Source organism: Alligator sinensis, unplaced genomic scaffold, assembly GCF_000455745.1.
Source record: "Alligator sinensis unplaced genomic scaffold, ASM45574v1 scaffold445_2, whole genome shotgun sequence".
Classification (NCBI taxonomy): Eukaryota; Metazoa; Chordata; order Crocodylia; family Alligatoridae; genus Alligator; species Alligator sinensis.
This window is the reverse complement of record NW_005842081.1, coordinates 2,455,536-2,481,531: the sequence shown is the minus strand read 5'-3', so window position 1 is coordinate 2,481,531 and position 25,996 is coordinate 2,455,536. Positions and strand designations below refer to the sequence as shown.

Sequence of the window (25,996 nt, the reverse complement as noted above, 5' to 3'; positions counted from 1 at the left end):
GTTATCAACAGTCTGCTGGGCCGGTCAGGAGGGGAGGGAAACCCCTTCCTAATCAGTGCATCCTGCTGGAGCCTGGCCACACTGCCCTCAGATCAGCACCATAGAAGGGAAGGGAGGGCTGCTCTAGGGCAAGATATTCAGAGATTTTCAAATATAAATCCTTAGGATTCATAGAACATGTTGTTGTTTTCCTGAGTTTTTTTGTAACAGAAGAATTGCTTTATTATTTCTGGCACTTTTTGAGGAGTGCTTTGAGTCTAACAACATTTAAGGATCACTGTTCTTAAGTGCCACCCTGTCCTGCTTTCTGCCTGACTTCAGTCTAATATGGCTGACTGCTTCTCTCTACCAAGTGATAGTGATTGTTATGATGCCTGTAATATATAAAATGTAACTTCTTTCACTCCTGTGTTGAATAGTCTTCTGTAGACCTTACACCTATTGACTTTATTAGGAAAGAGATCTTTGGGGTATGTGGGTGTTAGGTTTTATGACAGTAAAGAAGGTGTTAACATGGGATTAGAGAGAGATGGAAGAAGGGTTAAGTAAGTAAGTACACATGAAATTATAAGAATTTATTTAAGGGAAAATGGAAGCAGAGGAGAAGGTTAGCTCTCCTTGGGAGCCTAATTTAATAGGCTCAAGACCCTATAAGTCAACGGACCCTACTAGTGGCTGAAATAGAGTCTATCTTTAAAAAGTGAGACCTCAAGAATTATAGACTAGCCAGCCTAATGACCAGTCCCAGAAAGATGTTAAAATAAATATAGAAACAACCAGTTTGTAAGCACCTAAAACATCACAAGGTCATAAGTAACAGCAAACATGGATTTGCTGAGAACAAATCATGTCAAACCAACTTAGTTTCCTTCTATGCCAGGTTAACAGGCCTTTTGGATATATTTTAAAATAGATGTAAAATATATGAACTTTAGTAAGTCTTCTGACGCTGTCCAACATGCTGTTTTCATATGCAGATTAGGTAAATATGTCCAGATGGAACTAGTGAGATGGGTGTGCAACTGGATGGGTAACCATGTGCAAAGACATGTCAGTGACTCACTTTAAACCTGAAAGGCAGCATTAAGTGGGGTTCTAGGGAGATCTGTCCTGGGTCTGGTACTAGTCAATATTCAATGACTTTCACGATGTGATGGAGTATACATTAAATTTGCAGGCAATGACAAGTGGGGAGGGTTTGCAAGCTCTTGGAAGGACAAGATTAAAATTCCAAATGACCTTGAGAAGTTGCTTCAAATAAGTGAGAAGCAATTCAACAGAGACAAATGCAAAGTACAAGACTTTCTGTAGGAAAAATCAAATCTATAAATACAAATTGGAGAAAAACTGGCTAGACAGTAGTTTTGCAGAGAATGTGTTAGGGATGACCACAGATTACGAACTGAACACGAGTCAACAGTGTTCCATAGTTGTGAAAAAAAATGGTATGAGAGATGTAAACAAGTATCACATGTAAGATAGTTGAAGTAATCCTTACATTGGTAAGTGTTCAGCTGGGGTTTTTTGTTCACTTTTGGACACAATGCTTCAAGATGTATGTGGACTAATTGAAAAGAATCCACAGGTCTCTCCCAAAACAATCTAGTGTCTAGAAAATAAAAATTATGAGGAAAAGCTGTTTAGTTTAGAGAAAAGACGTTTTCAAATATGTAAAGACTGTTGTGAAGAGTAACATTTTATAAATTGTTTTCCTCGTCCATTGGGGACTGGACAAAAGGTTATAGGCTTAAATTCTGAAATGGAAGACTTAGGTTAGTTATCAGAAATATTTGCTAAATGTAAGGATAGTTGAGCACTGGAATAGGTTATTTAAGGCAGTGAGTGCCAATATTTTTGGTAGGCATGCCAAAAATTAGTCCTACACCCTCCCAGCATGCACTCCAATCCCCTCCTTGTATCCGATCTGCTGCTCTGCTTTCTATTCTTTGCCCTTTCTGTTCCCTGCCTGGTTTGCTGCTCATTCTGTTTCCTGCTCTGTGCTTACTACCCAGCCTGCTTCTCTCATTTTTGCTTCCTGCCCTATCTGCCATTGCCCTGCTTTATCCCTTCCCCAATCTGTCTTGTGCCACTTAACTGCTGCCTATGCCACTTGTGGAATGTGTGCTGCAGTTCGGCCACCTCTGGTGTCAAGAATTTCCATTGCTGGAAGTTTCTAAGAGGAGGTTAGACAAACTGGTTAGAAATTGCCTAAGCAGAACTGATTCTGTTCTGGAGCAGGAGAATAGTCTGGATAGATGACTTTTCAAGGTCCCTTCCATTCGTACACTCTGTGATGGTGGTCCTAATGCTGCACACTTTATATCAGTGTAACAGTGCTTCTGCTACAATACCCTATTCCTCCAACTTGAATGAAATAAGATACAAGGCTGCAGTGTGTGTGTACTAGGGCTTGTGCCAGCACAACTAAGTTGGTCATAAATATTGCTATTACAACCCTAACTGATATAGCTATGTCAGTAAAAGTTTTTATGGAAGACTTGGTCCACATGTTAAAAAATGCAAAAGACACCATTCTTTTGAAATAAAGTATGTCTTTATTTTCTAGGGGTGATTTAATTCATTTTCATATATGCATTTTTATCATGGCAAAGCTTGCACAGTGACCTGAATTGAAGTCTTTTGTGCTATCACAGTTAGGAGCATAATGCCAAAGACATCTCAAAGCTCTGTAACATTGCATTTCTTTTCAGGTTAATTGCCCAAATTCATGATGAGTTGTTGTTTGAAGTGGAAGATTCTCAAATTCAGGAGTTTTCAGGTTAGTGAAAATGAAAACATTTTTTCTTTTTACAATATTTTCAATTTTGATTTCTTAAAGGATAAAAATTTGACATAAGAATAAGAACCATATTGCTCTTCATGATTTTAAAACACGTACAATTCAGACTTCTGAGGCTTTTCCAACAGTGGCTGGGTGATGCACAATATCTAAAATACTGTAGCTTATCTGGAGTTAATCAAAATACTGCATAAATGAGTGAACAAATCCTGATAAGAAAAGTAAACACAATGTTTGGATCTCAAAAATGGTAAAATAGTAAAGGTTTCTGTGAGGACTTGAAGGACCTGAAAGAGGGAGAAAATAATTTTTAAATCAGTGATTTGAAAGAGAAGGACAGTTTGATAAATTTAAGGAATGCATAAAGAAATAATGAAATCATGAATGTGGTTAATTCTCATTGATTTCATGGTCTTTTTCCTGCTTTTTGCATTGGTCTTTCATGATGGAACTCTTTATATTAAGTTCTAGCCTAAATTTGTACTTCCTAATTTGGGGTAGTTCCAAGCATTCTTCCTTAAACCAGAGATTCTCTGCATCTGGTACAAATTTAGCTAGGCAATAAGGGGCACTTCTTAGGCTGCCAGTCCCTCCTCTAGTGAAATTATTTTTGAGGGGCACTAAACATTTATTCACAAACTTCAGTCGAGTACAAAGCTCAACAATATCCTCTTTGGCTAAAATAATCTGCATAAAGTCACACACAGCTTCTGCTAAGTGGCACATGAAATATTTTCCACTGTAACCTAAGCTTTCCAAATAAAAATACGTTGACCTTTCTTTGTTGTGTTAATTTAAACAATGTTATTTACCTTATCAGTCTCATTTAATAATTTATTCCCCTTATACATAGTATTTTGGAGTTGGAACATTTAACTCTCCATGCAGTCTAAACAAAGAACCTGAGAACTATTTAAGCACATTTTATTGGGGGCAATGTTAGTGAATTGGGTTAATACATTAACACTTGGCCTCTCAATACTGGAGTTCAAATCTGGCTTTAATTATAAAGCCACCATACAATTCAGCACAGATTGCCAATGGGGCCTCTCCAGAGTTCCAGAACTGGATATAGAAGTGCATTGTCTGAGATCTGTGGGCCAAAATGCATGAACTGTTACCACACTATTTAGGTCTCTTCTTATTAGCAATAAAACTAATAACATACTTGCCACAAGGTAAAGAAGTATGTGTATGTATAATAGCATAGAGTCTGTATTTATTGGACTAAAATCTGTTTTTTACACTGGTTAAATCTATAGTAACTCCAGTAAAATCAGTCAAATTATACCAGTTTAACTGAGAAGAATTTGGCCTATCGAGTGAGCAGTAGTCTTAGATTATCCCAATATGTAACGAATATTATAAATATGTAACAAAATAACACCATTTAAAAAAAAATCCAATATAATAAAAGTCTTAGTATTTCCGTCAGTGTGTCTATCTGTCCCTAACACTGGGGGCCAACTATGCATGCACCCCAAAGAAAGCGGGTGGCAATTGGCTGCACAGCCCCGCCCCCTCAGGCAGGGAGCCGGAGGTGAAGGGAGCCCTTAGGCTTTAATACTGTATTGACTTGCCCCGGCTCCTTTCAGAGCTGATAGGAGCCAAGGGCAGTAGGGGGAGCCTCAGTAGGACTGAACAGCCCAGCCCTGCCCACCCCAACAATTGCACTCCCTGTCTGCCAGCCCTCTCAGCACCATGTGACTCGGCTGCATTGTAGGAGTGGGGAGAACGGAGCTGCCTGGTAGGGTGTGTGTGTCGTGGGGGTTTCTGGGTGTCAGTGTATGCGTTGTGTGTGCAGCCAGGGGCGGAGTGGGTGGGTGGGTGTGGGTGTGCAGCCAGGGGCAAAGTGGGTGGGTGGTTATGTGGATGTGCAGCCAGGGGCAGAATTGGGTAGGTGGGTGTGGGTGTGCAGCCAGGGGCAGAGTGGGACTGGGTGGGTGTGGGTGCGCAGCCAGGGGGAGAGTGGGTGGGTGTAGATGTCTGGCCAGGGGCAGAGTGGGTATGTGGATGTGCAGCCAGGGGCAGAGTTGGGTGGGTGTGGGTGTGCAGCCAGGGGCAGATTTGGGATGGGGGGGTGTGCAGCCAGGAGCAGAGTGGGAGTGTATGTGTGTTGTGTGTGCAGGCAGGGGCAGAGTGGCTGGGTGAGTGGGTGGGTGTGGTTGTATAGCCAGGGGCAGAGTGGGAGGTTGGGTGGGTGGGTGTGGGTGTGTAGCCAAGGGCAGAGTGGGTGGGTGTGGTTGTGCAGGCAGGGGCTGGGTGGGTGGGTGTATATGTGGACCAAGAGGCAGAGTGCATGGGTGGGTGTGTTTGTGCAGCCAGGGGCAGAGCGGGTGGGTGTGGGTATACAGCTGGGACAGAGTGCTTGGGTGAGTATAGGTGTGCAGGCAGGGGCAGAGTGAGTGGGGCTGCATGTGTCTTTGTAGCATGAGTCCCACACACCCCACCATACACATGCCCCCATACTCCACTCGCAATGCCATACACGCATACCCCCACATCCACACCCCCCCACAGAGAGCCCAGGGCGAAACTTAGTAAGTGGCCCTCTGCCCAAAATAATTGCCCGCCTCTGGCTTACACAGCCGACCCCAAAGGGTGAGTGGTGCAGGACATGTAAGCTCTCCCTGAAATACTTTGTCATTCATGGCAGGCAATTGGCTAGTATTTATCATAAAAGTGAGCATTTCATGGCACTAAATATGTACAGCTACGTTGTGTATTGTCTCACACAGTTGCTACTAAGGTTGTGCAAACTTCTCCCATTGTGCATCTCTCCAAGCTAGCTATACATATTTTGTCACCCTCCTGAATCTGTTATTCCAAATATGATAATTGTGTGAAATTCTGTAATATTTAATATGTCAGTAAACATACAGGGCCTTTTATAAAGCCATCGGTCTCATTTCTAGCTGTAACCTTGTTGATGTCCCAACAGGTAAAAGACTAGTACTTAATACTTTTTGTCATTGAATCAAGAAATAGTTTTCTACATCTGAAATACTGTCACTCATTTTTGTTGTGAGGTAGTAGATTTTGGAGTCAGCTTCTCACTGAAAGATGCATTAGTGGCACAAACTCGCGGGATTTTTAGAGTAATTTCTTTGTTTATAAAATGTACACAGGTCACACTTTCTATGCAGGCAACTCCTCTTCACAAAAACCTCAGCTAAAGTGTAAATTCCCCACTCATCTAATCTATTCTCTTGAGGTTTTTTGTCTCCTGGAATCATACTGCTTAAACACTGTTGCACTGCATTGTAGTACAGGGATACCCAAACTATTTTGGGTATTGGAAACAGCATAACCAAGGGAACATGGAATTCTGCCAGACTAATTTACCTTCTTCCTTAAGTTCTCTAATGTCATAATACTTACTATTGCAGTGGAAATTAAGAGTCCCTTTACTAAGTGACTAAAACGTCTGTCATGCTAAACTCTCCCAGAAAACCTGGGGAAAGATTTTTTTCTTGTCAAAACACTAGTTTGCAGAAGAATGATGCAAAGAAGGCTGAAGTATTTAATTCCTTTTTTATTTCAGTCTTCATAAATAAAGTCAGCTACCGTATGATGAGTGCAGTTGGTAGCAAAGATAAGGAAGAAGACAAACAGCCTAAAGTAGTGGAAGAACAGGTTAGGGATTACTTAGAGAAGCTAGATATTTTTCAGCTGAGCAGGTTTAGATGCGATGCACTCTAAGACATTGAAAGAATTGCCTGAGGCAATTTAGGGCCATTGGCTATCTTTTTTGAGAACTCATGGAGGTCAGATGAGGTCCTGGATGATTGGGAAAGGGCAAATATAATGCTCATCGTTAAGAAAGGGAAGAAGGAGGATCTAGGAAACTACAGATAAGTCAATATGACCTCCATAGCTGGAAAGAACATGGAGCAAGTCCTCAAGGAATCTGTTGTCAGTGGTGATGTGTAGGGGGTACATAGGGGTGCATGTGCACCCCCTGAGAGCGCTGGTGCACCCCCTGACCAGCTGCACTTGCTGCTTAGGCAATGAGCAGAGGCGGCAGGCAGGGATCATGGTGCCCCCTCTGCAAGTGCTGGCCAGGGAATGGAGTGCTGTTGCGCTCCATTGCACTTCTGGAAGTGGCTGCAGCAATCACCCGCAGCGATTGGCCATCTCGCGATCGGCCATGGGGACTACCCCTGGTTGCTGACTGGTTGCTGGTGGGGGCACATGCATGCCCCCCCCAACTAAGGTGGCCACCAAGTGCCCGTGTCTGTTGTGAATCACCTGAAGGAAAACAAGAATATCAGGAATAATCATCATGGATTGACAAAGAGCAAGTAATGCCTGACCAACCTGATTTCCTTCTCTGATAGAGTGACAAGCTCTATAAATGACACAATATACCTTGTGGATGTGATGTACCTTGACTTTAGCAAGGCCTTCAACACAGTCTCCCACAACATTCTCATTAATAAAATAAGGAATAATAATAAAACAGTCCTCAGTGGGTGTGTAAACATGAGACGCTACTGTGCAGTCGTTACTGCGCGTTTATTTAGTACTTGTATTAGCTAATACTAAATAAATGTGCAGTAACCAGTAGTGCTGGTGAATGTCTTTTAGGTGACATGGTAGCCTAATAATACTGTGCAGTAGTATATTAGCACTGTCCGTGCTGTGACGCGTTACTGCACAGTATTTTTCAGCTACTGAACAGTCAGCATCTCATGTAGACACGCCCAGTGAGTAGTCCTTAATGGCTAGATGTCAAGTGGGGTTCCTCAGCAGTCTGTTCTGAGTCTAGTATTGTTTAACATTTTCATTAGTATTATGAATGATGGGTTTGAGTGTACACTTAGCAAATTTGTGGATGACACCAAGTTCGGTGAATTTGCTGACAATTTTGGAGGGTAGGGCTAAGATCCAAAATGAAGTGGATAGACTAGAAAAATGGTCTGCAATCCACCAAATGCAATCAAATAAGGACAAGTACAAAGTCCTGCACTTGGAACAGAATAACTAGATGCACAAATACAGGCTAGGGAATCATTGGCTAGACTGCAGTACTACAGAGAAGGACCTGGCGGTTACAGTGGACCTTGAGCTGAATATGAACCAACAGTGTAGTGTGCTCTTGTTGCAAAAGAAGACAACAGCTTATTGGGTTGTGTTAACAGGAATATCATTTGCAAAGCAAGGGAAGTAATTCTTCCTCTCTTCAGCACTAGTGAGGCCTTACCTGGAGTACTGTGACCAGTTTTGGACCCCACACTTCAAGAAGGATGTGGAAAGATTGGAAAGAAGCCAGTGGAGAAGAACAGAACGTATTAGAATTCTGGGAAGCATGGTTTGTGAGGAAAGGCTGCAAAAACTAGGATTATTTAGTCTGCAGAAGAGAAGACTAAAGGTGGATTTGATAACAATCTTCAGATATTCTACATACCAGAGGGGCAATTATAAAGAGGTTGGAAAAAGCCTTTTCTCTGTTGCTGTAGGGAACAGGACTAGGAGCAATGGCCTCAAACTGAAGCAGAGAAAATTTAGTTTGTAGCCTGTGAAGAACTTTCTCACTACAGGGGTAGATAAGCATTGGAACAAGCTGCATAGAGAAGTTGTAGCATCTCCATCCCTGGAAACCAAGGGATGATGCACGTACTGTTGTTGGCTTAGACCCCAGTATCGCACTAAGGCTCTCTGTCTCCAGTCTTGATCACACAGAGAGGAAGTGAGCAAGCAGGACAGTGTTTTTCAGCAGAGTTCTCTATCTTTCCAGGGAAATGGTATGGAGATACTGTCAGTTCCTAAGCAGTTTATCTTCTGTATTAAATATTGAGTAAATAGACAACAGACTCATTAGCATGAGTGTGAAGCTGTCCATCTTATGTTTTTCATTTATTTTAAGGAACTACAAATCAAAATAATAGATAAACATCAGTGAAGATCAGTAGGACTTGTCCTCCTAAGTCACTCATAGCTTTTGAAAATCTACCGGTAGCCATCATGTCATGGCTCAAAGACCTTATGCTTTCCTTTTTTCTCTTATTTTATTGCTGTTTTATTCAATGAAGAGCCATGTACAGTGCAGTCTTGAGTATGCAAAGGTGTTTCGGTGCTTGGAAGTTTCATATTTTGTGGTGTGCTAGCTAACAGGCTTCAGTCTGCAGAGCCAGCATCATAATAATCCAAGGACCAATTTCAACTGTATAGTCCTGTGGCTTGTCAGGAGAAGTCCAGGAGCCAAGGTAGCACTTTGGAGAATGAATACAAAGAAGTCTGGAACTGGGTGAAACTCTTATATGATTAATAGTTTCAACTGGCTGCCGGGAATTTGGCAGGGGGGAAGGTGGCTCTATTAATGGCCACTGCTCTCTCGCTGCCAAATTTCTTGACCCATAGGGAGTGCTGCAGGCCAGATGTAATAGCTCCACAGGGCAGAGGTGGAGCGCCCCTGCTCTATACTCTTCTAAGGCTGTAGTAATTAGAGCATGAGAATTGCACCAAGATCCTAACCTGCCTTCCCCCTCCCATGAAATACATGATCCACTCTAAGGCTTTTCAAGCCATACACTTAAATAAGATTACATTTTCTTCTTTTTCCCCCAGTAGCAATTTTCAGCATTTAAGATGGAACATGTCACTCATCAGACAATGATCTGAGTCTCCTTTATCTGACTCCTCCAAGCCTAACAGCAATATTTTAGCTAGTTCACGGCAGAGTCATTCAGTTCTCACTGCAGCTCTCTATTTTGGGATGCCATTGTTAAAGTTTGTGGGTCAGCTGCACTAGAGTGCTCCTTGTCTCACCATGGGCCCTTCTCTAAGGGATAAGCCTGTTTTTATTCTCATCTCAGACTGCAGTCCTGAAATTCCTGTCACATCTGATGGAACCACAAGGTTACCAGCACCGGTTTCCCAACAGCATTGCTTCTATCTAATCCTCCTTTTAGCATCTTCTTCAGGAACTGAGACCAACAACTTGTTCAGAACAGGGTATAATTTATTTATCCATGGATTTTTCTTGTAGTTTGGCTGAAAGTGTCTGCAGTATATGATGTTATACCCTGGCTACCTGCTATACTTGAATTTGTGAGGAAAGCATTGTCTTGACAAGAACTAACAGTTCCTCGGTATTGTGAGCATGTGCTGTATATTTGGCCACTCACCAACAGAATCTCTCTTGTGTCTAACCTAGTCTTGAGTTCAGGATCCAAACTAGGGAGTACTTTGTAAAACATGTCTTGCTGTCCTAAATTATGGCTCCTTTAGAAAATTCCTTGTATCAGCTAAGATATGGCATACACTCAGCATTAATTCTCCAACTGGAAAACCAATGAAGATAGCAGTAGAACTAATGGGAAGTTCTTCACCACAATGGGTTTCTATTGGAGAATGCCAATCGGGCAAATCCAGAACTTTCTGCAGAGATGGTTTGGTTTCAATGGAAAAAAACTTTCAGGGTCACCATCACTGGTCACCATCTGCTGGGTTTCTTGCCAGCTGATCTGTCTGGCTCATTGGCATTCTTGGCTTCCAAGCTTCCAGCTGACGGGGATCTGAGAGCCTGGAAGTCCTGGGAATGCCAGCTGTCACATTGGAGGGGGTTTCAAAATCCACAGGTCTGGGCAGTCAGCCCCAGTATTTCCCCTGCGATGCCAGTCTGAGGGGGAAAGGAGTCCAGGAGAGCTGGTTGTACTTTAAAGAAACCTTACTGAGGGCACAGGAAAAAACCATCCCAGTGTGCAGGAAGTCTAGCAAATGTTGCAAGCAACCAGCTGGGCTTAGCAGAGAACTCTTTGGTAATCTTAAACACAAAAAGGAAGCTTACAAGAAGTGGAAACTTAGACAAGCAGCTTGGGAGGAATATAAGAATACTGCTCGGGCATGCAGGGATGAAGTCGGAAAGGCCAAAGCAAAATTGGAGTTGCAGCTGGCAAGGGACGTGAAGGATTTCTACAAGTATGTTATCAACAAGAGGAAGGTCAGGGACAGTGTGGGTCCCTTACTGAATGGGGGAGGCAACCTAGTGACAGATGATGAGGAACAGGCTGAAGAGCTCAATGCCTTTTTATCTCAGTCTTCACAGGCAAGGGCAGCTCCCTAGAATGCTATACCAGGCAGCACAGTTTGGGGAGGAGGTGAGCAGCCCTCAGTGATGAAAGAACAGGTTGGGGACTATTTAAAAAAGCTGGGTGTGTACAAGTCTGTAGGGCTGGATGGAGTGTGTCTGAGGATGCTGACAGGGTTGACTGATGTGACTGCAGAACCACTGGCCATTATCTTTGAAAACGTGTGGCGATTGGGAGAGGTCCCATATGATTGGAAAAGGGCAGACATAGTGCCCATCTTTAAGAAAGGGAAGAAGGATCCAGGGAACTACAGAACAGTCAGCCTCACCTCAGTCCCCAGTTAGGATGAATTCACCAAGGACAAGTCATGACTGAGCTACCTGATTGCCTTCATGATGAAATAACTGGCTTTGTGGATGGAGGGAAAGCAATGGACATAATATACCTTGACTTTAGTAAGGCTTTTGATGCCTTAGTATGGGTTAGATGAATGGACTGTAAAGTGGATAGAAAGCTGGCTGGATTGATAGTCTCAATGGGTAGTAATCAAGTGGAGTGCACCAGGGGTCAGTCTTGGGGCCAGTTTTGTTCAATATCTTCATTAACGATCTGGAAGGTGGGGTGGGGAATGCACCCTCAGTAAGTTCACAGGTAACACCAAGCTGGGGGAAGTAGTAGATATGTTGGAGAGTAGGGCTAGGATTCAGAGAGCACTAGACAAATTGGAGGATTGGGCCAAAAGAAACCTCATGAGGTTCAATAAGGATAAGTGCAAAGTCCTATTAGGATGGAAGAATCCCATGCACCGGTACAGCAGCATTGCCAGTGGACCAAGGGAAGTGATTCTTCCCCTCTATTCAGCACTGGTGAGGCCACATCTGGAGTAGTGTGTGCAGTTTTGGGCCCCCCACTATAGAAAGGATGTGGATAAGTTGGAGAGAGTGCAGCGGAGGCAATGAAAATGATCTGGAGGCTGGGGCACGTGATTTATGAGGAGAGGCTGAGGGAACTGGGTTTATTTAGTCTGCAGAAGAGAAAACTGAGGGGGGATTTAATAGCAGCCTTCAACTACCTGAAGAGGGGTTTAAAAGAGGATGGAGCTGGACTGTCTCAGTGGTGGCAGGTGACAGAACAAGGAGCAGTGGTCTCAAGTTGTAGCAAGGGCAGTTTAACCTGACTATTAGGAAAAACTTTCTCACTATGAGGGGGGTGAAGCACTGGAACAGGTTATGTAGAGAGGTGGTGGGATCTGCAGCTTTGGAGGTTTTTAAGGCCCAGCTCGACAAAACCCTGATTGGGATGATCTAGTTGGGGCAGGTCCTGCTTTGAGCAGGGGTTGGACTAGGTGGCCTCCTGAGGTCCCTTCCAGCCCTCATTTTCAATAATTCTATGTAGAGGCTTGTGTAATATTTTTAAAGGGAAAACATTTTTAACACAATTGTTTCAAGTGATAGAGAACCAACCCTTCTTCCCCCACATGCATACACACAGGAAAATGAGAAGAAAGTTAATTTTATTCTAAATCTCACTTAGTTTGAGGAGTCAAGATTTTGCCTTTGGTTATTGCAAGTCTAAAGTACAGTAGCTTGGATTTTTAAAACAATTGGATGGGAATAAAAATGTTATGGATTACATCCAAATTTAATGAAATCATCACTTACTCAGCTAAAATTTTGAGTCACTTAATGGGAAGCTTGCCAGCTACATAGGAAAGTGCACATGTTCAAAAGAAGGCCAAAATAATAAAGAGAAAGAGGATTTGGCCTTCAGAAAAAAGTTAGAGACTTTCACAGCCACCACCCAACAATCATAATGGGGCTCACTTGACTTGGTATAATTCTGGGCTCACGCTCTCATGAATACAGGCTTTTGAACAGTTTCTTCAGTACAGTAGGCATAGACAAGCTTTTGTTCCACATCAGGCATGCATGCCTTCTCTTTATGCCTATTTATACATTTTTCAATAAATATAGTTATCTTAATCATCACCAGAAAATCCTACTAGATGTTAACGTTTCAGTTCCTTCATGGTCTATTCTCCTTACCATCTCACTTTCACGGACTCTGCCAAATAATGACAGCATAAAATATTTTCAACATAACATACCTAATGTTTCTGAAATATCAATGAATACTCAGTAATTTTGGACTGTAAGCCATGGGGGATGAAAGATGTATTCATTTGAAAAGATAGAGGATAAGGAAAGTGAAGTGATGTGCAGTAGGGAGAGGAGGGGGTAAAAAATGGCCATCATAGCAATATGTATGCATGGTTACTTAGTTTAGGTCATTTAGCACCAGATCTGGATATGTTCTGTAGGTGCCTAAAAGGAATTCAGGTAAAAGTGGCCTCAGTTTCAGACAGCTTGTATTGGCCCTGCTCACAATGCTCAGTGACTGTCTCCTATATTTTGGTCTTCAAAGATCCAAAGGCCTCTAGGTTGGACTTTTGAGAATGCTCAGAAATGGTCTAGTTCAATAACTAAAAATGATCCAGTTCAGTAACTGAGGCACCCAACTCCTGCCTGTCGTGAATCAGAGCAGCCGCCGGCAGCTGTCTGACTCACACCGGAGTGTTTAGATTTAGAGCTCGGCAGGTGGGTAGTGATGGATGGAGTGGAATTAACCAGGCACAGACACATGTAGGTTACAGGAGTTTGTTTACTTACGTCGCCTAGGTAGTGATGACGACGCAGGCGAGCCTTTGTTCCGTTACAGCCTCGGTTACAGAGTTGAGTACACGCATATAGCTTCGGTTACAACGGGATAATGACGGACGTGGCGCCGGAACGAACGGTCGGGCTTGTAAGACTTTCTACGTCAATATTTTACGCTGACGGGGTGATTGATTGGGAATTGATCAATTTCCCAACTCTCTGGTGACAAGCACAGGTGTTTCCTGTGAGATCCCCAGAGTTCTCCGACTTGGGCGGAAACTGTTAAACTATTTATAGGCAGAGGTGTTTTACAGGGATACCCAATGGTGAACCGTTATATGGAATCTTTAATTTTTTGGCAAGCAGCAGCTCTTTGTCTCCTCAAGTTACAAGGTAGTGGGTTAGGTTTCTCTACCTGTTACGTGTGTGCTACGTGTGAGGAGCTTACGCTTATTTTTTGACCAATTATATATAGTTTCCCCTCACTTTTTATTTCAGCTGACCAATTATCTACAGTACTCCGGCCGCGTTTTGTTTCAAGGAATTTTTGGCAGGGATGTCTTTTAACCCTTAGTCATCAAAATGAGGATGATTTGAATGGTATCTCTTGCTCAGTGGCATGGGCACAATTTAATTGGGTTGTGACACTGCCCTAGCTCTGTTGAAATCCAGATTAAGTACCTCCCTAGTATCAAGTCTCCAGAAGGATCTGACCTGTTAGTCATGCTCAGAGTACACCTGACTCACATCAGCAACATCGAGTGCAGCTCAACGTTGACAATGGTGGAGCCCAAAGAAAGTGCGAGACCTGTGTTTTAAGTCTTCCTCAGGCTGGAGAGACTCAAACCCACATCGCTTGTCCTAACCATCAGGTTACAGACTAGTCTGGATGGGAGCATCCTCAAGTCTTGCAGTTGAAGCTGGGAAACTGAGCATCCAAGAATGGAAGACTCATGTGGCCAACAGGAAAATAAGTAAGAGAGCAGGATTCAGTAGCCTAATAGTTTGGGCACTCAGTGGAGGAAAGGGGAAGATCTGGGTTCATTTGCTAGATCTAATGAAGATCTGGGTCCATTTGCTGCTTTTAATGGACAGCCATCTAGCATAAAACACACAAACAGTGCTAGGATTTCTGCTTTGGAGCCTGTTGTTAGGATTTTCTCCTGGGAAGTGAGAGATGTGGGTTTGAATCCTTGCAGGCTATGGTGATCAACATCCTGGGCAAGCATTCTGTCCATTAAGTTACTATGGGAAAAGTGGTCATTGCCAACACCAGCCAGTTAGACGCCTGAGGTCAGAAGAGGTTCAAAGGATTCTGGATCCTAGCAGAGCACAAATGCTCAAAGGAGACCCTGTTTCCTATAGGCTACATCTCCACATACTCTGTATGTGCTTAAACCTAGTAGTGCAAGAGTGATGTTTTAGACATGTTTGTCTAGAAATTAAGTGATAGGCAAAACCGTCTTAGGTTGGTATCTTTTATTGGAACAACTATGCAGTTGGGCTAAAATTAGACAAGCTTTATCCTGATGAAGAATGTCTTATATTCAAAAGCTGATCTCACTGTATCCCAACGACATAGTTGGTTCAATAAAAGATATTACCCTAAGCAGTTTTTAAACCTGGTCAAATTGGAATGCTTTCCTGAGTCAAGGTGCCTAAGTTTTAACATTGTAATGCCTAAGTTGATCCTAAGTTTGATCCTATGACCCCAGCTTCAATCCTATGACCCCAGCTGACTTCCTGCCCTTTGGGTGGGGGGCTGGACTCGATGATCTTCCGAGGTCCCTTCCAGCCCTGATGTCTATGAAATCTATGAAGTGTGAGTACTTTCATGACCAAATTACATCTGGCCCTTAGCAATTAAGGGTCTACTTATGTTGCTTTATTATGCGTAAAAGGTAAGAGTTAGTTACTATTGATTTATTTTTTGTGGGTTTTAAGAAATGAATTTTCAAAGGGAGTTTAAAGAGGAGAGCTAAAACCAGAGCAGATATGGTGAACATAACTTTTTTCAGCTGACATTAAGTGTTTAATTTAATAAGACAGTTACATAGAAAGACATCTTTAGATTAAGTGAAGGGCATTACTACAATGCTGGTTGGACTTTTTGGAGAAACAGAAGAGGCCAGTGCAAAAAAGAGACAAGCAGAATTTAGAGAAGCAGAACCCATGAGTTTAGATCAAGCAGTCTCTGGAGGGTTTTTAAATAGGCAATCACAATGAATGAGGAACCAATAGAAATGTTTAAGTATATGGGAGCCTTGAACTGCACATTTTATCAGTCTAAACAAAAACCAGGGAGCAACTTTCTGTGCATGCTGGAGTCTTGTCTTTACAATTCAAATTATGGATAGTAATAGGGCAAGATGTTAAAATGAGTATGGTGGGAACAGCTTAAGCGTAAGTTAATATTTCACTAGCAGTAGACTGAAGTAGACAATGTTGTAGAGTTATTAGGCAAAACTTTAAAAAATGGAAGACATCAGAGGAGGTTTCAGGATCTATAAATATAATAAACAATCTAAAATGCAGTGTCAGATTTTCAACTGGCATAAACTGGCACAACTCCACTGAGGATTTGCTGGTGTTTAACAAGAATCTCTTGAGACTGGGTAATGAGGATAGCTCCTTCTAGTATGAAACCTTTGAGATTTAGGGACTGGGCAAAATCAAATATAGCTTTAACAAATGTGTTACGCCATTAATACATTGAGTCATTATCAGATGATTAATAATTGATCAAGATCTGGAAAAGCAAATTTTCCCTGAATGAGTAGAAAGGAAATTAATTGTTTTATAAGAGATTTGAACAAAATGCTGACAGTTATTATGCTAAGCAGAAGACGTTTGCCATATGGTCTCAAGCAAATGTCTTGAAGTCTGACACTTAGATATGTTACTTTAATAGTCTGGGCTATCCAGTTAAGTTCTCATAAATCATAGTAAAATATTAGCGTTTAGATTCTTAACAGTCTAATTATCCCACACAGAGTCTTGTATATCTGTCATTGGTCTCTTAAGTCCATACAATAGGTAGCTCCAATCTAGCTGAGATTTTCTATTGTGGTTTGATTAATGATCAGTGGTCATGTATGGTTTGTTCTGGAACCCGTTTTTAAGGCCTTGTAAGACGTTTCCCTTATTTAAAATTTTACCAAACTTATTCAGGTAAGAAATGCCAAACTGTAGGGCTGAGAATTGCAGCAATTGGACGTTTCTATATAGATGTAAAACATCTCTCAGATATGCCCCACTTTCATTTTTCTGGTGTTTCAGGTTTCAAAAAATATTTTTAAATTACACACATTATAAATATTAAATAATGTTTCTTTTATTTTTTACTTTCAAATTATTAATTGCTTATAAACTGAATATTATTTATTTTTATTTTTAAAGTACCAAATCTCTTTCACAGCATAATGATTTCCACTTTGTTTTTTCTTTTTGACATACAAGAACAATCTGAGCAATTAGCAATGGGTACATTAAGCAGCATCAGACAAAGAAGTATTATGCAACATATTTTTTGTTTTCTATATGCAAGTTCTAATTAAGATGTTAAAGCTGTATGTACTTAACCTTCTTTAACTGTATTTTAGCACTTGTAAAAAGAACAATGGAATCTCTGCAACAAATCAAAGCCTTAGAAGTGCCACTGAAGGTATGGAAAATTGTGAATTGAATTACATTTATGCTAGTGATTCCATCATATTGGCTCCTGTAGGGTATAGTCAATCACTTTTAGTGCCACCAATGCTGAATAGAGTAACACTATCATCTCCCATGTCTTGCATCTAATACTGCTGTTGATGCTTCCCAAAACTGCATTCATCTCTCTCTCTCTCTCTCTCTTTTTTTTAGCCGCATCACGTGGCTTACTCGTGTTGTTTGTGACCTACCAAAACCCCAAGATCCTTTTCCATAGTGCTGCCACCAAGTCCCTTATCACTCATTTCATAATTGTTTTTGATTATTCTTTTCTACTTTTAGTACATTGCAGAAATTGCATATAAAAAAGGTTAAAAGTATATTAAAGTTACAAAGTTCGTAAGTGAAAATTTCATAACTATAACTGAAATATTGGGAAATGCCAGAGATCAGCAAGCCCCAGCACAGTTACTTAAGTTACCCTTTATAATGCAAAGACAAGAGAGTTGGGATTTGGAGAGTCAATGAAAATGAAAGTTAACAAGTTTATAATTGGTAAATAGATTATTAGAACTTAGAAGGGCAGGTACTTAACCAGATAATGAGAACAACTGGTTACAAAAGTGTAGGGTATAAATCATGTTCAGGGCATAAACTTACTGCTAGCTGGCAGATGTTAAGAAAATGTCCATGTAAGCAAAATGTTCCACACCTGCCAACTACAGTTTATTCCACCTGTCTCTAAAGTATCTGGGAATAGACATTTTCAGAGACAAGACATTGGACTAGACAGACTTTTGACCTGATCAAATACAGCAAATTCTAGAATAGAATTGCAAATTCCAGGGTTAATGACTAGTAACTTCTCAATTGGTGAAAGAAAATCAATCTTTGGACAATAGTATAGTCAGTATATACTATTCATTGCAACAACCTATTTAAAATCAATAGGGATCGCTGGGTTTTTAAAAGATTAGGAGTATTTGACGATCAAGGATAAATAACATCTACAGATATATGGAGGAGATTGATTATCTATATTTTACACAAACCTTCTGTGGAGATCAGGAAGACACTTTTCTCCATGCAGAATGCATATTTGGCTCTATGCATTCTAAAGGTATTTCACCCCCACCTGAATCATCAGATATGGATCAGTGGCAATGGCCAGATATTGAATTTGATGGTGGATTCAGCAGAGTAAATCCTGGGTTCTTTAAAACAAGAATCTGTGTTGTTGTTAAGATTTGTTTTTATCTCCTCATATAATGAGGATAATGCTCCTGGGATTGGCAAGATGAAGATGATTAACGGTTTTTGTAAAATGCCTCTGCTCTGCTTCTGTGCATACCTAACTTCTACTTCATAGTTATCCAAATGCTCTTTTAATATGAATATTATCCATTTAATACGGAGAAGGAAGTGTCACTGAAGTACAGCACACGCATTCATAGTGGAGAGAGACTCCTTTTTTTTTTTGCTGAGAGAAAGGATGCCTTATCTTTGAAGTGGCTTTTTTCCAAAATGTACAGTCCCTGTTACTGAGGCAGCTTTCATGTCGGAAAACCTTTATTCCTGGAAGAGAATTAGTGATTGCAAATTAAATTTAAAAAAGAAAAATACGTGATAAAAGCACAGTATATTTATGATATTGTTGCCAATGTTGTTGATCATAAACACTGTAGTATTGGCATCTGCTTTGAATAGGGCTATAAAACAGTGTAAGGACTGTTTTGGTTTGGGGCATTTGCACATTAAGGGGCTTTCTTTAGTCCAGTGAAACATATGAGCATGTCCAAAGGAAAAGGATAGCCCAAAAGGTTATAGCGTTTTAGTTAGGAATTAATTACAGCAGTAATTAAACAAGTTACAGCGGTTTGAGATATTTCAGATGAGTTAGGCTTATAGCCTCAATTTTTATCAGCATCTAATAGGAAAAGCAATAGCAATAATAATCTTGCTATATGTGATTGACTTGTTTGTTTTTAAATCTTATTGACAGGTCCCCTTGAAAGTGATTCTCACCACTGGAAAATCATGGGGATGTATGACAGAATTACAGAAGATGTAAACCAGCCATCAGGGACGGTATTCAATACCCGCACACCTCATTGGCCTATGCTGATTCCTCACTGAATCACTAGGCAACAGCTCTGCAGGATCTTTCATAAGCACCTAATACTCTGCATGTGAATTTTTTTCTTCATTTTGTCTGTAGCCCTAGGCAACAGCAGTAAGATAAAACTGGATTTTACCAGTTCATTGTGATTCTTTTAGCCAAGGTAACCAGCAGGGAGCTGCTTTTGTTCAGAGCTAAATTACTACATGTAAGAAATGAAGCAAGACAATATTAACCCTTCAGGGAGCATAACATTCATCTAATTCATAGACACAGGCTTAACATTAAATATTTTGTCAGATGCTTCTACGAATGCAGGATAACTGAAAATCCTGCCAACGATACAGGTTTAAACATATCAGTAGTTGCTCCACCGTTACGTTCAGCATTCTAGCTGATAATGTTTGAGCAAGGTGTCCGTTTGCTTCTTACAAGGTTTCTTACAGGCCCCGAATGTGCAAATGTCCAAAGACAAAAACGTTTATAACGTATTGATGACATCTTCCACAGATCTAGGAAAGCTTTCTTCAGAAGCAAATTATTTTTCAACCTTTAAATGTCTGTAAGTGTTTTAATAAGAACAAATAGACAGATATTGGATGCTTTAAGACTTTTTTGAAAACCCTGTTTCTGGTTAGGCATGGTTATCTTTAAACTCAAGTTATATGCAGTAAACCAGTCATATGCTAGGGTGTTAATGGGGACTGTAACAGGCATATTTGCCTAATTTATTATTTAAGCTACAGATATATTGATAAGTATTTGTTTATCATAAAGTCTATTTATGGTTTAAAGTCATATGGTTTTATGGTTTAAAGTAAGTTTGACTTGTTTTTATGTTTTAATGTTTTGTTGTTGATATTTTGGCTTGATTTGGTCCTGTTCAATAAATGAGACGTTTATTGCAGCATTACTTAAAGCCTTGTCCCTCTTTATTCTTCTGGGAGCTACAGGTATCTCCAAGCCCCTCTAACCTAACTGGAAATTGAGGACATATGTGGAGTCTTCCAAGATATGCTTAGTACTTTACAGGATTTGGCCTCAAATGACTGAAGCTTCGGTACAATCGTTTCAGCTTTAGACCCCTTGTTTTGGTAGCTGTTTTACGTTGTATCATTAAAATTAAACCATTTTGCATAGCGCAGAAAGATTAAACTGTGATGCATAGTAAGCTGTTCGTTTTCATTTTTATCTTGCTACATATTAATCATGCTTAACTTGTCAGCCAAAATGATTCAGTTGTTGTTTCTAAAAACTGATTCTAGCAGTTTTAAAATTAGCAGCTGGCATGTACACAATGTTAGAGCCTTCCACACTGTAATTATGGGCCACATCCTTGGCTGAGGTAAATCAGCACAGCTCCGCTGACTTTTATGGTCCTTTGCCAGTTTACACAAGCTGAGGATCTGGCTCTTTATTTTCAACAGCATGAAAGAAGTTGTGCCAATTTTCTTCTCCTTTGTGCTGGTTACAGATTGATTATTTTTATATACATTTGATATGCAGTACAACTTTACATGATGCACTATGAATGAATTGTCAAACATTCAATTGGTAATAGAGCAGCAAGGTCTGTTTCAGTTAAAGTTCTCTAGGTCTTCCAGTGCATCTCCAGTTAACTCCGTATGCCATTTTTGGCATCCTCATAGCACAGTGCAATGCCACATATAGTTATTTGAGCTCTTTTGGGGGCTGGAAGCTGTATTGTCCCATTGGTGTGGCATATTCTGCCCAAGCTAATACAACCTACTTCTCAGGGCAGCTAATTAGCACGGGGAGCCATGAAATCATAGAGAAGTCGGGCTGGAAGGCCCCTCCACAGGCCACCTAGTCCAGCCCCCTGCCTGAGCCAGGATCATCCTATCCAAACCATCCTGTACAAATGTTCTGTGCTAACACGGGTCTGCTGCTTCTAATGCCCAGCTAACTTTAAGAGCTTGCTCTCTCTGTGGGATTGCCATACAGATATATCCTTGGGATGCACATTTTTGAGCTAGGTTCTGTGTCACTGCTGGAGTTGTTAATACCAGGCATACTCTAGATCTTAACAAAAAATCAGTGATTGCATTTAAAACTATTAAATCAAGCATTAAGGGCCACTTCTATGTTGGCAGAGCCTTGCATAAACATATAGCTCCACTGATTTCAATGAATCACCTGTAGATGCAGCCCCCCAGCCCTGTAGAACAAATTGCAGGCTGAAGAGCAAAGTTTGTGCTATAGAGAAGTCAGGGAACACACAGATTACAGGTTCACGTACAGCTTTTCACTCCACCTGTTCTTATATTTAAATGGAACCCCTTGGTTCATAATTGAAAGCTATTCTTCAAGTCCTACAATTTAGTTGTTACCCTTTGGCACAGAAACTTAGCCAAATTTCAGGCTACTATGATGTCTCCATTAGGAGGAAATATTGATGGCAGAATCAGGAACTTCCATGCTGCATTCTTGTTTTATTTACCAAAGTGTACAAAGGCCTGTTTCCCTGAGCCCAGCACAAACCAAACAGCAGAAGACCTTTTCTTTGCTCGCAGCCTCAAGCTCCTTGCTAGCCAGCAATTATCCTGAAAGCTCTTTCATAGCTTGGCTGTTCTTCTGGTTCAGGCTGTCTGAGGCTTCATGGTTGTGTTCCTTCTCAGCTTCTTGGCTAAGTACAGGCAGTCAAAAAACCCAAGGCTGAATCGATTCAATCTTCACAAATTAGTCTAAGTTGCGTAGATTTAACCAATAAGCAAGTGAACAGACATTCAGTTTTGATTCTGGAACTGCAGCAACATGCCTGCAGTGACCCAGGCCAGAAGCCAGGGGGCATTAGAGTACGCCTCCCTGCTCAGCTGGAACAGATGGCTTGGACCAGAGTTAACACCAACCATCCTGTGTAGTGGGGTTTGCAGAGGAGGTGCAAAGCATCCTGGGATGCTGGGGGACTGTGAGGTAACTTAACTCTGGAGGGAATCTGGGATAGAAGTTCAATAAACCTACTTAACCTAAATCAGTTAAGTCTGATATTACAGTAAAAGCTCTGTTATCTGGCATCCCCCAGGAATGGGGGATGCCAGTTAATCAAATATTCCGGTTAATCAAATGTGCACCATCTGGCGCACTCCCCAGCATCAGTGTGCTGGGGGACAGGGAGAGGGGCCCCATGCAGGCTGCTTTGCCCTGGGCCATGGGCCAAAAAAGTGGCGAAGAAAATCTCAGCTCGTGGCAGCAAAACGGGAAGTCCCGCGGAAGTGGTACTTCCAGTTTTGCTTTTACTGCGTTGCTTGGATGCCGGATAATAGAGTTTTCCAGCTAATAAAGTGCCAGTTAACACAACTTTTACTGTACATCTATCCAGGTTTATCTTAAAGCTTTTTTTTTGCCATTTTGAAAGTGATTTATGTGCACTGAACTTCTGTTGCATTACAGATTTGAACCAATTTCCGATCACTTATACCAATTCATATGTAATTTCTGTCCGTAGCCCTTGGGTCTTCCTTTCTCTCAGACAAACAAGCCTTCACAAAAGAATATCCAGTGGAATCCCTACACACATGTGTATCTTGTGCATATCTGTAGTTTAAAAGAGCTGGACATTTTGGGGTTGTAAAAACCTTATCCAAACTATCAAAAAGTGTCTCTTCTGTAAACGTTCTTCATAAGGAGAAAACTGGTGCAGCAAACACAATGCTGGCTTTGCAAAGAAAAGTAAGGGCTGCAGACTGCACTAGCAGCACACAAACCCCCAACCCCCCCCACCACATGTTAGCTGCTTGTGGGCTGTGTAAGGCCCATGGGCCACATACTGGTCCTTTTTTGGGTCATGGGTCATCAACTGGACAGTCTTGATTCAACAAAGTACAAATGATACTGTATAAATTATTTTTATTTTTACAGTACTTTTCCACCCGAAAATTTCACATCATTGGCTCAACCACTTTTCACTGCCATCTACGTTTCCTTTCCCTGTCCCATTTCCTTTCCTCCCCAGAAGTGAGCCCTTTCAACGAGGCTCAGAGGAATGCTTGTTGGTTTTGTGAAATCTGCTGGCTGAGGCGCGTGCTGCTCATCTTGTTTTAATGGAAAGCCGGGTCTCTTCCCAGCTCTACCAGCTTCAATGTCCATAGGTTCTGTCTCAGTCTTGGGAACAGTCCTGTCCCTGGTACATTATGCTGTCTCATGGGTTTAATTCTGGGACCCAGTATTTGCTGTCCACTGCTTCATTTCTGTGGGTCAGTACTGGCAAGGTTTATCTTTCTTAATGCTCACACTGTGAGGAGGACTGTAGATTTTGTGGACCCATAAAATCTCACAATGTTTCTCAATGGATCTATGTGTAACCCATACAGGCAGGGCCATCCCTAGGAAGGGGTGAATTGGGGCAACTGCCCCAGGCCTCACGCTTTCGGGGGTCCCATGGAGCTGGACCAGCTTTGCGTCTGGCTGCTGCCCCCCCCAGGCCACCGCGTCCAGACCCCACACCCTGCGACAATTGTCTTTGCATACAGGACTCCAACTCTACTGAAATATTTGTTCATTAGCACTTTAACTCCTATTGCAGAGACTTGGTTCCCTGCTGAGCAAGACCCAGGCCATTTTGTGAAGTTGTCCTTATCTGCCAGCAAATACTGATTGCTGCACACCTCTGTCTCAGTCCTATTAACAGCAATGTGCTCCATTAGAGTCCATGTGAGCGATGCCTGTGATGAGCCTCTTTCAGCCTTAGCGACTTCCTTCTTTGCAAAGCCAGCATCAGTCTTGCTCGCAAATCTCTCCCTGCTGCCTGGTATTTACAAAATATAATTTTTTCATAGCTTGGATAAGATTTTTACAACCCCTAAATGTCCAGATCTTTTAAAATCCTACCATAACTTCTGAAACTCCTTTCTCAACATAAAGTAAGCTGTTAATAGTACCCATTACCTACTGATGTTTCCTAGATCCTATATACTATTCTGTCTTTAAAGTCTAAGCTTTCCCATTGTGATCAGAAAGCTTTTTCTGACCTGTTCGGAGAGGATAACATGTTCCACGCTGGCTGTGCTCGGCAGCTGATTTTCTGCTTGTGTACTATTCTGGTACTAGGAATGTCTCTTTGGGAATCTTTTCTGGAACTGCATATCCACCATTACAGGAACATTTGCCCTTCTGCAAGTTATGGGAAGAAAGGAAACCACCATCTTCTTGGCAGAACATTCATTCCCTTATACAACCAATTGTACAACTAATTCCTGGGACAAGGCATCAGGATTACCAAGCTTGTTCCCAGTCTTGTGTGTGAGTATGAAATCATAGCACAGCAATTTTCCCCCTTGCCTGGATGCCTGAATATAAAACCCCATTATGGAGAAACATAGTCCTGACTACAAACTTTCTCCCATACAAATAGTGGTTAACATGCTACATTACCACAGACAAGAATACAAACGTTTTTGTTGAAGAACGTAGGCCCTTTATTACAGTAAGTGATGACTTTCTCTAGGTGTTTTGTCAATGCCGTCTGCAAACTGTAAGCACTAGTATCTGTGTCCTGCATGAAAAGGACTTTGGAGCAGAGTTAGGTGGCCCAAGACCCCCTTTCTCTACAAACGTATCAGATGGTTTTGCAATTTCAGCAACACATCAATGAAGCTTCTTTAATAGGAGTGGTTGGAGGTGTGTCCACTTCTGCACTGTTGTTTTCTGTGGGTTTTTTTAAACTGTGGAAATTCTTCCTTCACTGATTGTGTACTCAGGGCAATTATCTCTTTTTGAAGCAACTCCTATTTCTTTGAGCTCAGTTTCAGAATGGCAGCCTTAAGCTTATCATAGACCACATGTAAATATTCCTTTTCAAAGCTTTAACATGCAGCAGACTACATCGCTGGTATAAAGACATGCTGAGAAATGCATGTTATACAATACTCTCTCCATTAGCTTTTCAGATGCAGTGGTGCATTGCACAAGCTGAAAGCCATCATTTTAAATTGCCACAAGCTGTGCCCTGCTGCGAAAGCAATCTTTTCTCTGTCTTTTGGATCAACTTCCATTGTCAGTCCCCACTTCTAAGGTTCAGTGTGGAGAGCCAGACTGAACCTGTTACAGGGTGTCATCTGTTCATGATAATGATAAGAATCCTTTAAAGTGGCTTCGTTTTATGGAACCTATACAAATCTAGTGCTGCCATATTTTTTTTCTTAAACAGAATTGTAGATGAGGCCCAAGGACTGGCTGAAGGCCCTTGATGTCTTCATCCCTTCAATAATCTGAAGTGTCTGTTCCTTTATTATTACTCCTAAAAAGCAAGGTGGTTTCTCCTATTATTGATGTCCTGTAGGACTAGTGCAGTATAACCTTTATTTCTGCTGAACAGGGAGAACAACTTGTGACTCCTACTTAGAAAGTCTCTTAAGTGATTCTGCTGCTCCTCATTCAAATGAGCACAGTTACTGTAGGGCAGGGGTGGGCAAGTAGTTCGGGCCACATAGGCAGTTCTAGGGAGCTGCTATGGGCCAGTCAGCAGCCCTCCCCCTGCAGCAACAGCTCGCAGCCCCAGCCCCAGCCCCAACCCCAGCCTGCCCTACCTTTCTGGGCAGCCCAGGTGGTAGCGGCTTCTTCTGGGTGCCACTACCACTGACCCCAGTCTCCTGGTACTGGCAGGGACCTGCAGACACAGCTCCAGCCCCAGCCCGCCCCACACCCACTCCGGATTCAGCCCAGCAGAGAGGACTAGCCCTTGGCCAGCCAGAGCCTGCGCGCACAGCCCCGACTTGGC

At 41.7% G+C, this 25,996-nt stretch overlaps 1 protein-coding gene across 1 annotated transcript in view; it reads left to right on the top strand.

Annotated features, from left to right (window-relative positions):
• Positions 1–20,214, top strand: part of LOC102375056 (DNA polymerase nu-like) — an 89,188-nt gene extending 68,974 nt beyond the window's left edge. The window contains exons 6-8 of the mRNA XM_006023819.3: positions 2,712–2,779; positions 17,093–17,154; positions 19,144–20,214. Of these exons, the coding sequence (XP_006023881.2) occupies positions 2,712–2,779; positions 17,093–17,154; positions 19,144–19,212 (199 nt within the window). The 3' untranslated portion in view covers positions 19,213–20,214. The remainder of the gene's footprint in view (positions 1–2,711; positions 2,780–17,092; positions 17,155–19,143) is intronic.
• Positions 20,215–25,996: the final 5,782 nt, after the last annotated feature.